This window comes from Malurus melanocephalus, unplaced genomic scaffold (assembly GCF_030028575.1).
Source record: "Malurus melanocephalus ecotype Western Australia unplaced genomic scaffold, MMel_1.1 scaffold_386, whole genome shotgun sequence".
NCBI lineage: Eukaryota > Metazoa > Chordata > Aves > Passeriformes > Maluridae > Malurus > Malurus melanocephalus.
The window spans coordinates 37,416-52,832 of NW_026623618.1; the positions used below are offsets into that span (position 1 = coordinate 37,416).

Consider the following 15,417-nt stretch of genomic DNA (forward strand, 5'->3'; position numbering starts at 1 on the left):
GCAAATTAATTCTGCCTAAATGTTTTTGTAAAAAACAAATAGCATCTTTTAAGACACAAGAGTAATACACATTCCCATTTTTAATTACTATTGAAAATAGTAGTACTGAAGCAACTTCACCCTACAGTAGTTGAAAGTCACCAAACTGAGTTACAAGCATTAAGAACCTTCAGTGAAACAGACTTCATACGTAAGAAGTGGCATGTATTTTAGTCAGACCAAGTCAATTTAATAATATATTAGTAAAGAGACTGTAGAGTACTGTTTCTTTAACCCTTTTCTTTCAAGACAAGTGACTCAAAATCAGATGATATGTAATTAAGATCCAGGATCCAATAAAGCAAAAATTTTATTCTCTACTCAGACATTTCTTGTGTGATTATGTGCAAGGAAAGTGACATCTGTTTATATGCAATCTGTTTATATGCCTCAGTTTATATGCAATCTGAATTACGTGATGGAGGATGGAGGAAGAGTAAACTTAGCRTTAAATAATTATTCATAATTTCTGTAATTGAAAAAAAAAAAATAAGGACTTAGTAGAGAAAGTAAAGGAACACTACTACTGAGTTGAACTGGAACATCAATCCTCATGTCCACTTGCTCTGCAATACTTGGAGAAAAGACAGGATTTGATGCACTCCCACTATGGGCTCTGCTAAGCCCCCAGGAAATGAAGTTGCAAAAGAGAAGGTGCCTCACACAGCCAGAYACACCTATTTGTTTACACAGCACAAACTCCCAACTGCAATCCTGAAAGTACTYAACTACAGTAGTAGTTTATTTTGTAAAAATGACACTTTAAATAGAACCAATCTAGAGGACTCTAGAAAACATTCAGAAGCTTTCACCAGCTTCCTCRCTTATACCCCTGAGAACAGAAATTATGTTTCTACAGCACTTTCTAGCAAAAGTAGGCCCTCAACCACCAACTGAAAATGCCAGAAAACCCCAACACACATCATGAGCTCTGCTTTTAAATGCTTTATTGGGAACCTTCCGTTCAGGGAACAGCCTGCCATTGTGAGATTCTTTATTTATTTTTAAATATGTCCTTCAAAACATGATTGTTCAAGGCACTGTAATTTACACCTACAGATTAGCGGTGCACTTCAGAAAAATCCTAACAAAACAACTCACTGCCTTTCCAGGCTGCATTTGGCAAAGTGGGAAGAGACTGCCACCCTGTGGGCTCCATCCAAGACACCAACTGCAAGCCCTCACACTCAATACAGAATTGTTGAAAATTTTATTTTTAAGAAAGTGAGGTTATTTTTAGTATTTTCCCCATCAATATAATAATGTTTCAAATACATTAATTCACTTGTCATTGTGTAATGCACCTGAAAAAAATCAGCATTTCATGAAGGCACTGCACATAGAAAGCTTTTCGGAATTACAAGAAAAAAAACAATCTACCCAATCAAGCCTTGACCATGTTAACTAGTGCAATCACTCAGTTCACAAGTGAGTTATGCTTAAAGGCAGCTTGTGCCATCCTTGGAAGGTTTAAACACCTGTATTGTGGCAATGCTCAATAGCATATACAGAGAGTTTAACACCTCCTGAGGTCCGGAGTTCATTTGTATTTGTAAAATCCTTCTCCAGTCTTTTTACCCAGCTTCTTTTCTTGTACCAGTTTATTCAGGAGTGGGCTGGGTGCAAAAAGAGGATTGTTGGGCTCTAATGAATGCCATCCTGGAAAGGAAGGGAAGTGGATGAATTAGTAACAGCTCTGTTTATATGCAAAGATAATAGATACCTGCATCTCCTCAGAAAAATATTTGGAAGTCAGAAAACTGAAGGACTGGAACTTATTCTAGGCTCTCTGAGACCCTTCAGTACAGCTAAATAATGCACAGATCTGATGGTCTACTGATGATCATGTACAAATCTAACAATTAGTCTTTAGGCTCCGTGTCTTATAAACACCACTGAGGGTTTTTTAAAAGAATTAAGGAGAACACTTGAAAGAAAGCTAAGTACAAGGAAATAAAATAAAACCCTTTTTAAAAACTCTTTTCTACTGAAACGAAATTCAAGTACAAAGAAATACCAAGTTGAATTTCTACCTGCAAAACACACGGTCACTTAGAACAATATAACACAACCCCACAGTACTGACTAAAAGCAAAAGAGATTCCACTGAAAATGCCATCTTCAAAGTGACATTCTGCCTCAGAGAATATTTAGGCTGCTCATTCAAAAGAACACAATTATTATCAACAAGCTGTCACCAATTCTGTCACTGTATTGTATCTGTATTGTTACTGTATTGGCATTCACCCGCTTATYAGCTGAAGTGACAGGGAGATGGTTCACTTACGCCTTTTAAGGTATTTACTGAGTTTCCTGTTAATTAAGAATGAAAATATGGCTGGGGGAAAAAGGATAGCGAGTCTCAACATTTGTTGCTTTTCGTCAGAATTTCTCACCTCCAGTACACGTCACTCCCCCCACTGATTCTTTTTAGTTATATAAAGCACCATTAATGGTAATATTATTATTTTCCAATAGCACTTGATGCAGTCAGCAAAGCTACCACTATTCTGTCCCCATGTACMAAGGGTACAGGCATGCAGTACAAATGCTGCACTCATACAGCATCCTGAGCTGAATTCTCACTCCTTTCTCCTCAGMACTTCAAAGGCTATACCATAAACATTCAGTTTAAATAATTAAGAATCACATTTACATTAGAACATCTACAATTTAGCTAAAAAGGGGGAAAGCAGAATAAAATAAGCATGCAGTACCATCTATAATGTATTTACTGGTATCCAACCCAACATAGTCCAGCAGTTCAAATGGACCCATGGGATAGCCAGCCCCAAGCTTCATAGCAACATCAATATCTTCCTTTGATGCATCTCCTAGAGAAAAGATTGACAGTTTGATGAACAGAGAAGATTCCGCATCTCCTTGGCACCACTTATAAATAATTAACAGGGTGTTATTTCACCCTGGTGCAGCTCTTCACAGAAATCTCTGCATGTTTCACAGCCACAAAAACTGGAGTCAGCATACACATGCTGGAGCATAAAGCTGAATCTCTCAAAAAAAAAATAAAAACACCAAAAAAAAAAGAGCAAGCCCTGCAGGCCTGCTTTCTGTTTTCCTGGCTTCCTCTTGCATTTCAATACAGAGCACTGTGATACTGATGGAGCCACAGCTACGGTGCTGAACCTATCAGAAAGACTAAAAGCAAGAACTGGTCACTATGAAGAAACAAGAGCTTCYTTTAGCGACAGCAGAACAGGGTAAGTAAGGAAACAACTCCATTTCAGCTTCATGAGATCAGCAGCAGCTTTTTGAATGATGCACAGGATGGAGCTACCCTTACTCTACAACTGGCAGAATGAAAATGATATCCAGCTGATGGATAAGGCAGGCATGGAGAGGGGAGCAGGAGCAGCTGAGTAACATGTTTAGCTACAGCACCAGAGGATATCTGCTGGGATCAGAGATGGCAGATAGGAGACCTGAAAAGTCTGTGCAGGTGCAGTTGAATTCATGAATTCCAAGATTATTTAAAAGGAAATAATCAAAATTTTAAAAAAWTTATTACTTCTACTTCAGTCTGTGCCTATAAAAATACAAATCCTGTGTTGTCACATTGTCACAGTTAACTTTAACCTCATTCCTCAGCTGGGAATACATATTTTAGGCTGTCATCAAAGCAGATGTACCTCTACTGAATACTTCTAATTCATATTTTGATAAAGGCAGTGCACTTTCTCTGCAGATCTTATAAAAAGGATGAAGTTATACAAACCCCAGAGGTACCTATTAAGTGATCTCCGTGCTCGATGCGTACAGGCATTCAAGGTGTCCACAAGCTTGGCAGACACAGCCTGTGCAATTTATACACCTAAGATCAGAGAATCTCAGAAATAAATTTACAAAATCTCTTGTAAAGGTAACAACTTCAGTGACAGTTCTGTATGAAGTAATAATTTATATATACCTCCCTTTATTCTTTAAAGCTGACAATGTTTTTTTTTAAGCCACATTTTATTTCTCAGAAACTGGGGGAGAGTAGCCTTACTTAATTCTAACATAATGTCAGTTCCTCAAATTCAAACACACCTAAATCCTCAGCTCATTTGCAGTTGATACAGGCATACATACTTGTTCTATCAACAGATTTGTCCCATTTTGTCAAAYATGGGACTTGGCCACCCAACAGTTCCATTACAACACAACCAAAAATAGTAGAACGGCAGAGAAAGGCTATATCCCTAGTTCATTCTAGTTTCTCCTAGTATGCAGCAGACTTCCACAGAAACTTAATTGACTGCTTTTTACTTTTTCCATTAAGAGCACAGAAGTACAGGCCACTATATATTAATATTTAGAATATGCCCCAGTTTAAATCACTGTTAACATATGAACTTATTTTGCCTATGCAGAAGTGCACATTTACCAGAATGATATTTTGTATAAATAAAMATTCAAGGATTGGCCCAATAAAATGGTATTTCAGTGCTTGGGGTTACAAGGAAAGCAACACCATTTCATTCTAACAAAGATGACTTTCTGGCTCAAGTGTGTACTCTGAGAATAAACACAAAGGATATGATGAAAATTTAACCTGATTCAGTGAACATATGAATTAAAAGACAGTCATCAGCTTTCTAAAGACAACAACCAGCTTTTAAAATATATTTCCTTAGAGTTAAAAATTCACAAATGGACTTCAGCAAGTTCGGAAATATCATACAGTGGGACAAAATACAAAAAGAATAAAGATTAAATCAAAATATTATCTTCCTTAGGCAGAAAGCAGTTAATTTTAACATACAAATTCAGGGACTGTTTTCTTCTGCATTTAATGAAAAGTTCTGCTGTCTCCTGAAATGTGCACAATGATACATGTSACTTAAGAAGGGCACCTCTTTTAAAACAATGAAGCACCCATACACTTTATTTAAAACTGTGACTTTTTCTAAAATAATAATGCCCCCTTGCATCCATGCCTTTGCCTTTCAAGTCACWAAATTTGCTCTTCTCTCCCTTTGAGATGTAATTAGGTACATCTGTTGATGGATAAACAAGTAGTGTTGTTTTATTTTTTTTTCAGGAGATCAAACCATCCCTTCCATGTGCTTTAAAAGAGATTTTTAATATTTAAAGCATATTTGGTGGAATCCTGAAAATGGAGTGCTTTCATCTGTAAAAAAGCAGTTATTTCAAAAACAAAATGTTTCAAACGACATTCTTAGTAGCACAGAGCTACGAGCAGAGCACTTGAAATAAAAGCAATTATAGTTTGTAATTTCATCTTTATCCACTACATTCATTATTGGCTCCTTTTCAAAACAAGCATCAATGCTTTGAAAAATTCAGTGGTTCTTTGGGGATTCATGATTATTTCTACGTACATATCAACGTAAAAGAGACCAGCAGTGAGACTGGAGTCCCTGAARAATCTGTGCCTAAAAAAAGGACACAGAAGGGAAACAGGAGGTTTTATGTGGCAGTAGCTGAGCCCAAATCACTCGTATGCCAGTAACATAGTGTGACACTATTACACCACTTAGCTCAAAACTGGTGGTTTATATCCACAAGCCCTCAGGAGARCTTTACTAATGGTCCCATTATGGGATTTTCAATCACTTTTATCAACACCTCATGGGATAGAGAGAAGGAAGTTCCTAAATAGCTGGTGGAGGATATTTTTACAATGGCACTAGGCTCACCTTGTCACCTCCAAGCCAGAAGCATTTTCGACAACCAGGAATTTAACACACGAGTAACTCGTCCCATCCAACTCTGCATAACCTGACATTTCAAAGTGAAGGCAAGACCTTTCCAGCTACTTGTGCTGGTTCATATTTAACATTCTCTATTCACTTCCAGCCTTTAAGGTGTGAAAATTCTGAGGGAATCCCAAGGCTTTTCTRAAGCAATGCAACATTTAGCAGTGCCACATTTCAACATTCCCTGAAGTCAAAATCCCACCAAATACCTCTCTCAAAAAGTCGAACAGCTTCCATCATATATGGCACCAAGAGACGGTTTACAATAAACCCTGGAGTATCCTATGAAAAAATAAAAAAGGGATTYGAAGTAAACACTCTTTACCAGAACTACAGTCAAACACTATATGAACAAATAAAACAAGTGGGTGAAGACACTTATTGTATCATTACTTAAGATACTCTCTGAACTGTATTTTTTACCTCATCTGCTCAGTATGAAAGCAAAAAACATTGTGAAATTCAAACAAGGAATGGCACATAAGCAGACATCATGACTAAGAACAATAAGAGTATTCAAGCCCTACTCAGGTAATCTTRAAACAATTTAATGTGGCCAGTCTTTATCAAGATTCTGATGATACAATTTCCTGATGGACAGGAGAAAAGCAGTTCTTCCCTAAAAGTTCTTCTGTGTGTGTGTCCATTACCAGAAACACTCCTGACTAAAWGGTCTCCTTCTCCCCCACAGCTCACTGATGACCCACACTTTTTTAAGTTAGGATCATTTCAACAGCAAATATTCAGCACTAACAATGAAAAGTAAGACACWTCCTGTCAGAAGTTAAATGATTACAGAACGTCTTYTAYRTAAACRTTAATCAAAATCAGTATTATGAACACAAGAGAAAGAGCTTGCAAATATATTATTTTGTATACTACTACTGTTTCACATGTTTATTATTCATTCCTTTTTATCTCAACATAATATGCAGAGAATTCCAAGCATTCTTATATAAGCAAGAATTTAAAAAAAAAAAAGAGCTTCAGACATGGAGACTGCATTATCCTCTATCCAAACTAATTTACAACAATGCATCCTAYATTCTATACATTACATGCTGCAAAACAGAAATAGAAAAACAATCAACACAGAACAATTTAGCCAGAATTTAGAGAGTATAGCCAAAATTAAAGAAAACAGCCAGAATTCAAGTCCAGCATCCAGATGCTGAATTGCTGGTAAACTACTGGATTGCAGGCCCTTCTTTTCATAAGCAGGTGTCTCCTGGGGGCTGTGAAACTCAAGGCAGTAGCTTGCACTTAAAGCTATCCAGACCACAACTTAATGGATTCAGAAAAAGGGTGCTTAGGAAGTAGGGTGTTCCTCTAGAGAAAAAATCCCAAAGCTGAGAGGCAATGAAGATTAATATGTGTCTAGTTATTGCAATCTTAAGAAAGCCTTGCAATGAGCAAACACCACAGAAGATTGATCAAACTGTCTCACAGTAGAAGAGGCAGCAATYTTGATCTGCTTAAGCTCTCCAGTCTAAGCTTTTGCAGGACTTGAAAAAAAGACTCCAAAATTGTAAACCCCAAGTGAGTGAGTTTTGCTAAACTACACAGGATGTCTAGGCCTAGTCACTGAATTTTGAAGAATTTGTGGCAAATGTGAGTGTTTTGTCAAACTGCTTTTAATAATGAAGACAAACTGGACAAGAAGCAGCCTGGAAATTTTTTAAGTGCTCTTACATCTACTAACACCTACCACCTTAAATTAAGTCTACAATTGCAGACCCTTTGAATGCTACAAAGTCAAAATGCACTCACCTTACAACTGACAGGACTCTTTCCTACTGCTTTACTGAAATCCACAAGKGATTCAAAAGTCTTTTGGCTGGTCATTGGAGTCTTGATGACCTGCATACAGGAAAGGCAGACAGAGCATTACAGCATTGGTTAAATTGTATGGGTTAAATTTTAATCCAGAACATTATTACAGAAATTTACAGAATGTTTTGCAAAAAAATAACTTCAATGGACATAATAGGTAACAGACACAGAATACTATTTTAAAGATAGATACTGCATTTTGCAATTATGTGTTTCTTTAACAYACTTTCCAGCTCAGCCACTATGGCTGGATGGTAAAACGGACCAGTTTTTAAGGCACACTTAAGAGATTAGAGTGTGTCAAAACAACTTCAAAAGCTACATAGCCTCTGTTGTTTTTGTGAAACACGAAGACATCACTCTAGAGAACCATTTGAATGGACATAGTTCCTGATATAACAGGTTGTAACCTCTACCTCACCTCACTACAACCTCCTCTGAAGTAATTTTAGGGAGTGGCAAGATTCCCCTGAGCCTCCTTTTCTCCAGGCTAAACATCCCCAGCTCCCTCAGCTGCTCCTCACATGAGTTACTCTGCAGACTCTTCCCCAGCTCCATTGCCCTTCTCTGGACTCTCTCCAGCCCCTCAGTGTCTTTCTTGTAGTGAGGGCCCAGAATTGGACACAGCACTCGAGGTGTGGCCTCAGCAGAGCTGAGCACAGGGGACAATCCCTGCCCTGGTCCTGCTGGCCACACTGTGGCTGATACAGGCCCGGATGCCATTGGCCTTCCTGGCCATCTGGACACACCCTGGCTCAATGCTCTGGGAGTCTGTTGACCAGCACTCACAGATCCTTTTCCTAAGGTCAGATTTCCAGCCACCCTGCTCCCAGCCTGTAGTGCCGGAAAAATTGAAACAAACATGCTTTACTTTGTTTCAAAAGTCACAAGGCAGTAAGATTTCACCTCCTGKTATTTTCTATCAATTTCTACACTGRTAGCAGCAGTTCTTATGAATAAGGCTGCCTGTCTGAAATGATGGCTATAAACAGCACCTCTGTTGGCAGTAAAGGGGAGAACTCTGGAGCCTTGAGATTGAAGGAGTTACCTCTGTCTCTTAAAGCTGTCCCTCAACTGCAGCACCCTGTTATCACTAGAGGTAGCTAATTCCTTATCAGAAAAGCTGCACACTGAGATCTGCTCTGTCAATCTAACTGAAATGCCACTCCTGACAGTTGCACTGCTGGGCTGCAGTTGTTCCTACGACGGAACAAGACCATAATAGCCCCTGTAAGGTGTGGTCATAAGACACTCACCTCCACAAGCTTCATCATAGGCACAGGGTTGAAGAAGTGGAGACCTCCAAATCGGTCCTGCCTGGTGGTTGCGTTTGCCATGTCAGTGACTGCCAAGGATGAAGTGTTGCTTGCAAATATTGTATGCCTGGAAATAAGAAATATATAGATAGCATAAATGACAGTAGGAGGCACTAAACATAAATACACATCCATTGGCTCACCATCCAAGAATTCTCAGAAATATCCCTGCAGTTTGTCAYGGTCCTTTTGCAGAGGTCTAAGCAYAGCAATGATTAAATAACCACTGCAAAGACCATGTGAATTCCTGATTCTCATGGAATGATATTGAACACTTTCATTAGGTGCTGGGAAAAAAGACTCTGCAAGTATAAAATTTTATTTAACTCCCCAAATCYATTCCAGGTAATTCCTTCAGCAATCCTGGAAATTTAAGGGTATTTTTATTCATTGTTACCCTCATTTACACGTTTATTAAAACCCAATCATATGCCATGTCAAAAATGCACTTTGGAGTCTTACGGGAAATTTGAAATCTACTTTGTTTTAAAATAATCAGTGACAGACATGATGAGTAAACCTACCACCAGAGCWAAGATTTGATGGGGAAAAAAACAAAGAAAAGACCTGCCATGCATAGGACACTGCAAAGRATACAAAAAATACCAAGAATTTTAGGACATATATGAAGTCCTTTTCCAGATGTGAACCAGGTTTACGAACTRCATTTTAYAATGGTTYGGGATTTTTGTTTCTTTGGGTTTTYCTTCCCAGAAATATCTCAAAACCTCAACAGCCCTGCTATAGTGACATCACATCAAAAACTTACAGAAAATAATAAACTAAATTAGATATGAAAACCTACCTTTCATTCTGGGCTGCATCCTACTGTCCCTTCAAAGTTATCCTACTGGACTCAACAAATGTTTGTCAACATTGACATTTTGCTTACATAGTACTAAGGTGTAACTGAGCATTACAATAGAGCTTTCAGAAAAGTTATGTCCAAGTCATGGGGACATCTTATAGTGGCATTAAAACAAAACATTTCAGGACAAAAAACATAGTTCATTTTTTTCATTTTTTACTATATTTTCTTTTTTGTTATAGTGAAGAAAATAGAGAAATCCTGAAGATTCCCGTTTATTCTACTTACAAATATTCTTTTGTTATGTCCCCACCATAAAGTGGTCTTACATTGTTCTCAGGTGAGRTACTAAAAGGAGCATTCTGCATTTCATAGTTTTGATCTTGCAAGGTCAGTGCATACAAAAGTCACTTATCCTCACCGAAAACTTGAAAATTAAAATATTTATTAAAAAATAAGTGATTTGTGAAATTACAATAATTTCTAGGCTTATATCTGAGTTTACTTCAGCAAGTGATTTACCTCTGTACCACTTTTGTGGGTAAATACTCGTAGCCCCACATAACATAAAGCCTTCAGAAAAAAAAAAAAGCCTTGAATTTGCACTGCAAACAAGTGCTTTTTAGTTATACTTTCTTCTCTGACGAACCAATTGATTTCAAAATAGAATTTTCACGCCTCTGTGACTTAGAATTACGCAATCCATGCTYCAGGTGACTGCAGAGTTGGAAGGCTTTAGCAAGTCAGCACTAGCGATGGTTTTGCGAGCCCCGGAGTGCTTTCTCTTGGTGCCATCTAGTGGCTCTGGGGAAAACATCAAAAACAGAGCACCAACACAAGAGAAACGGACCATTCCAATAAATCCGAATTCTACAGTCCAGCTGCCTTACACAGCAAACACTGAACATTACTTTTTGATATAGTTTTATAATACATTCATTCTAACACAGCGAACAGCTGAATAACACAGGTCCAAGTATGTTTATAATAATTTCCAAATATCTTCTTAAAAAGGAAGACTTCTTTTCTTAGTAATTTTTCCCAGTCCCGCAAAATCATGCCTTTTGCAATGGGCAGGAGTGTATTTGGAGAACTCCCACTATCTTTTAATCCTGTAATGTAAAATTTGGTGTTTTGCAGCAGTTATGCTGACAAACAGCTCAGTCTTATGGAAAATAGACTCAGGTGTTYAAACACACACWTTTTTAAATGAGGCTCCAAGTCCCTATGCCCACATTTCCTTGCTGACTGTTTTAGACAGTTTGCCATTTAGTACACTCTAWTTTGCTTATTAAATACTCAGGCAAYCAAYGGTCTGTTTGCACAAACAGGCACAATYCAACCTCTCATAAATGTGGAAGGCAGCTACTTGCTTTTGTGTGTCAGGGTAATAGCAAGTTACCCTGTGCTCAGTACCTCGCTTCTTGTGATCATTTATTGTGTTCAAAAGTACCAGGTAAATTGAATTACTGACAGTATAAGAGAGCCTGAAAATCTCCCCAGGCTGAAGTCAACTAATGATAACATCTTTTCTCCCTTGACATTATATTCAAGGCACAGCTTGCCCAGTTGAAAGGCTAGACAGTTTAGAACACCTCCTAGCTGACACCCCCAGATTTACCTGCACTAGTTAAAATCTCAACCTGCAAGCAGTCCAGATCTTGTGATCCTGACTCATCAAGGATCAAATTTCTGAGACTGCATGCTCACCTTAACAACATTTATGGGTTTGGATAMAATTTAACAGTAGCTTCCAAAAGCTATCAAATACTGTTTAAAGGTATTTCCAGGGACTGTAAGTAACTCAATGAGTGCATACTAAAATAGTATCTACACTTTTACGCCACACACAAGAACCAGCAATGAGCTCTTCCCAAATTCTTGTAATACAAAGTAAATTTAGTTCACTTAAGATGCTATTGAGCTGAGACTTCTTAAAACTTGTTTATGTCAGGTGTGCTGAAAAKAAATGCTTTATCATCCCAATKCCCTATTTAAGTATGGGAACACAAYGTRAACCATAACCCATGTGTACTGGAACAAGCTCATTCTACTGTTCTGCATTTGCAGTTGGATTTAGTTGGAACATGCTGAGTAGATGGGCAACCTTAAGGACTAAACACACCTGGAACAACAAATGAAGCAATGCAACAAGCAGATGAAGCAATGCAATACACCTGAGAATGATTGTAACATATGCACCTGGCACAACAACTATTCCACACCAATGCGATCATCTGGAGCTAGTCCAAGAGGCAGAAAATAATTTTTCAATAAAGCAGGTACAAAAATAGAGAACTAACTATTGAGTATAAAAACACAAAATAAAATAGCCTAAGCTTCAAAATGTAACAGGAAAAACACACATACTCTGGWGCAAACTTATCCAGCGTCTTGAAGAGTTCATTTTTAACTTCCAGGTTTTCCACAATGGCTTCTATCACCAAATCTGTGCTGTGGACCACTGATGCTGCATCTGTGCTTGTTGTGAGGTTCTTCATGGTCTTCTCAATGAACTGAGCACCAGCCTGAAACATTTTCAAGAAGCTGTAATGTCTATCCACAGTGATTTAATAGACTTTTATGTTAAAATCCCCTTCTGTCCTCTGAAGAGTTTTTGAGCCCCCCAAAATACAGGCAGTCTGCCACATTTCCAAATCAATGAGAAACTTGTAAGTGTGTACAGATGTGATGCTTTCCACTGACAAAATTTTACTGGCCAACCAAATCTGTTTTGAAGCAAACAGGAGATCTTTAAACTCATTCTTTCAGGAAGACCACTTGCTCCAGTCCAACCTTCAGTACTACAGTCTGAGAGACCACCTCACCAACCTCACTCACGCTGGTCAATCAGYAGCTATAGTTTCAATACAAAAGTGGGGAAATAATGTTTTCTCACTWGTAAATCTGTTGACATAGCTTATGAGGGCAGAAATCAAACAGAAATGCAAGACTTTCAGGCAAGGGTAAATGGAGACATAATACAAGCAAAAAAACCACTACATGGTAGAACAGAATGTCATTAAAAAAGTGCAAGTATTATGTGGACAGTTTGCTTTTTGATTAAAAGACTCCCCATAATTATGTATGTATGCTCTCCTTATCCTGGAAGTTCTGTACTCCTGCAAACAAGACCTTTTCATTCCCTTGGTCTGCTGTATCATTTCTCGGGCAGCCATCAATATCAGTATACAGTGTATAAGTTAATATGTATCAAAAGAAGAAATTAATCTGCTGTGGAATTTAGAGAAACAGGAATAGCAACAAGTAACTCTTAGGATACAATTTTKAGATGCATCACTAGCTCCACAGTGGCTTGCTGCACACAAGTCTTACTGGGCAATGCAAATGCAAAGTTATATTTCTAACAGTGTCACCTGCACTCTCATTTCCGTTGCAGTAATCCTGAGCCCAAAATAAAATAAAATAAATAAAGACTCCTTACTCAGGTATTAAGACAATTTTCTTACTATTTGCTTTTGGACAAAATGGGTATTTTCCCAGGTAAGCACTCAAATAAGATTGTTATTAAGTTGGAATGAATAATTTGACTCCATKTCACATTTAGCATCTGTTTTAAAAGATCACCAAGTTGGTTTAAAYCTTTATATCAAGGCTGAAGTTTACTAAGGAAAGAAAATGAGGCAAGACATCTTGCARCCTTCCTAAATGAAAAAAAAAATCCAAAGTTCTTTAGCACACTGGGAGAAGTTTTCCTTTTAAGCAAGTATAATAACATGCTCTATAATGCATAACTGCAATATCAGAACTTTAATATGGCAGTTTTTATTCTGCCAAGTTTTCCCAGAGAAATAAAGAGAAGATGTCAACCTCAGGCTTATCTGCAAACTTCTTCTTTGTCACTCTCTTCAAACTCTCTTCAATTCCTTTTGTAGACTTTTTAAGGATTTCATCTGACTGGTCTACTAATACCACAGTGTGACCACTGGCTGCTGCAATCTGAAAGTTAAAAAAAAAAATAAAATAATTCAACACCAATATCATAAAACAACCAATCATATTAATTCGTGTTGACAGACAATATGCCAGGCAATAATTAGGAAAAAAGAGAGCTAAAGATCATTGAATTAAATGCACTTTATTAGAAAAATCATAAAAACCTGTACATAGTTGGGGTGGAGCCGAAGGGAAAAAGGTCTCAAACAACTTAAAAGAAAAAAGAAATCCCTCTTTCCCTCACACTGCAGAATCTTGTGTCTCAAGGCATCTAAATTCTTAGACCATGGCTATCACTTTCTCACCCCGCATCAGCATATTAAAAATTAGCTGTTCATTATCTACTACTTCACTATTCATTTTTTTATGATCCCCATGTAGCAACAGCCTATTTCCATTCTGAGAATTCTTGAACTAATAGAACTGTAATACAACTGTGTAAAACAGATGTTAAAACATTGTTGCAATGATGGTTTTTAAAGTCACTCAACTTCAGAGCTTCCCTTCTGCAGTCTTGTACTTTGTATTTAACCTTATACCTGGTGACTAAAGACTCATGTGCCTACAAGACCTCCTCCAACAAAGTTAGTTGAAATGAAAAATACAGATACCTCAAGARGAAAAGCAACATGACAGTCTCATCYAATTTGYCTCACTAATCCAGCAAATAAAGAAATGCCAGATTCCCTCTGGACAGCAGCAGTAGAGCTCTAACATGGGGCCAGTCTGCAGATGGACATTTCTTTATCCAACTTATGCTTTTATTTTAATGGGCCATTCCATTAAAAAACGTGGATCATAAAAGCTACTTAAAACAAGCTTGTATTTTCACTCCTAACACTTAATCAGTTGCTGATCATTCATAACAATGAAGCAAGACCTTCAATCTTCATCTGAAAAATCATTACCAAGCACATTCACAAGACATGCTTCACTGAGGATCCATTTATGACACCATCACTGACCAGCTGGTAAAAAATCCTGGAAAAAAATCAAAGAAAAAAGGGAAATCTCCCTTTCCCCATCATATTTACATGAACAAAAAGGAAGAAAATGAGACAAGATTATACTATATCTCGCAGCAATTCAAACACATGCTTGCCTAGACTCTACTACCCAATGACCTTAAGAATGCTAAATAAGAAACGTGAGTGCTGRGGAGTCAATTAATGCTTTTCTCATACAGAAAAGCTTTTCACAGAGCAGAATCAAAAATTATGGCTTTCAATCATACATTTTAGCAGAGGTTAGCTTCACCTCACAGTATGAAAAGGCAAGATGAGAGGAGACACAATTTCTTAAGTGTGCGAAAAGGGAGGAAGAGCAGTTTTATTAACAGGGTACAGGGGAGACAGCATTCAGTGTTATAAACACCACTACTTTGAGCTAATTTTGGATTGATAAATTGGAGGCAGATGGCCAGCMAAACAATCCTGGGTCCTTAACAGTGGTGAAAGCCTGCAATCCCTGTTACTGTCAAATACCAGACATGTTTCTCTTGACAAGCTGCTCTCTAAAAATGTGCAGTCTAAGAGAACATGAAGATCATCTCACTTTCCCTGGAAAATTTTAAGCTTTGCATAATGTGCATCTTTCTCAATCATGTGAACAACTTGCCTCAAAGCTTTTCTTCAGTAGAAGACTCAGGCTCTAGTATCAAGATACAGAGAAGTGTTTTTATCAGGTAATCAATAAATAAATAGCTATGTCCTTAGCAAAAAAAAAAAAAAAAAAAAAAAAA

At 37.6% G+C, this 15,417-nt stretch overlaps 1 protein-coding gene across 1 annotated transcript in view; it reads right to left on the bottom strand.

The window, feature by feature from the left end:
* Positions 1–455: 455 nt before the first annotated feature.
* Positions 456–15,417, bottom strand: part of HADH (hydroxyacyl-CoA dehydrogenase) — a 16,469-nt gene continuing 1,507 nt past the window's right edge. The window contains exons 2-8 of the mRNA XM_057379084.1: positions 13,551–13,679; positions 12,090–12,247; positions 8,852–8,978; positions 7,533–7,622; positions 5,972–6,044; positions 2,757–2,873; positions 456–1,698 (exon numbers count right to left, since the gene is read on the bottom strand). Of these exons, the coding sequence (XP_057235067.1) occupies positions 1,580–1,698; positions 2,757–2,873; positions 5,972–6,044; positions 7,533–7,622; positions 8,852–8,978; positions 12,090–12,247; positions 13,551–13,679 (813 nt within the window). The 3' untranslated portion in view covers positions 456–1,579. The remainder of the gene's footprint in view (positions 1,699–2,756; positions 2,874–5,971; positions 6,045–7,532; positions 7,623–8,851; positions 8,979–12,089; positions 12,248–13,550; positions 13,680–15,417) is intronic.